General features: G+C 65.1%; 1 protein-coding gene across 1 annotated transcript in view; it reads left to right on the forward strand.

Moving 5' to 3' along the window:
* Positions 1 to 668: 668 nt before the first annotated feature.
* Positions 669 to 930, forward strand: part of VDBG_00287 (serine/threonine-protein kinase BUD32) — a gene marked incomplete at both ends in the record, with an annotated part of 687 nt that continues 425 nt past the window's right edge. The window contains one exon of the mRNA XM_003008560.1: positions 669 to 903. Within this exon, the coding sequence (XP_003008606.1) occupies positions 669 to 903 (235 nt within the window). The remainder of the gene's footprint in view (positions 904 to 930) is intronic.

Genomic DNA, 930 nt, shown 5'->3' on the forward strand with positions numbered 1-930 from the left:
ACCACTCGTTCTGCCAGGAACGACTGATAGTCAGGATTGATCGAAAGGCCGCTCCTTTCGTCGTGATGCTTGGCGGAGAAGTGCACCATGCCAGAGAGGATGATGGAGCTGACGCTGTTGCCATGAGCTCCTTCCTGCCTGGCGGCTGCCAACTGGTATGGCTGCCAACTGCCAGCACACGTCGGACCCCACCAACGAACCCCGCCAACATGTTGCGAGACGAGACACGGCCTGCGAACTTTCCCCCACATCGAATGACCCCTCCAAAATCAATCACGACGTCTGTCATCGCAAACAATCGAACAAGCCTTTCCCGCGATATCCCTCGACGACCACCATACCTCTCGAGCCAATCCTCCCAGACACCGGCAGCCACAATGGCCGAACCCACCACCTTCCCCCTGCCGCCCATCCTCCAACACGCCGACCCCACGCCAACTCTCATAACCCAAGGCGCCGAAGGCCGCCTCTACAAGACGACCTACCTCGTCCCCTCCCGGCCCGCTGCCCTCAAGTACCGACCTTCCAAACCCTACCGCCACCCGATCCTCGATGCCCGCCTCACGCGCACGCGCATCCTCGCCGAGGCCCGCGTCCTCCACAAGTGCCGCCGCGATGGCGTCCTCGTCCCCGCCGTCCTCGCCCTCGACGACACGGCCGGCTGGCTCATGCTCGAGTGGATCGCCGGCCCCCCCGTCCGCGTCGCCGTCAACAACTGGCTCGACAGGCGGCATCCCGCGCCCCGCGCTGCTGTGTCTTCTGAAGCCACCCTCGGCGCCGTCCCGGAGGACGAGGACCAGCAGCAGGAAGCCGTCAAGTTGCAGACCGAAGACGGCCGCCCGAGCGCCGAGCCCGAGAGGAGGCTACGCGAGGACCTAGACCTCAAGGCTCCTCATGCGCAAGGTTGGCGGCCCCCCGTTGGCAGGCTGC

Source organism: Verticillium alfalfae, genomic scaffold (genome assembly GCF_000150825.1).
Source record: "Verticillium alfalfae VaMs.102 supercont1.1 genomic scaffold, whole genome shotgun sequence".
In the NCBI taxonomy this organism is placed as follows: Eukaryota; Fungi; Ascomycota; class Sordariomycetes; order Glomerellales; family Plectosphaerellaceae; genus Verticillium; species Verticillium alfalfae.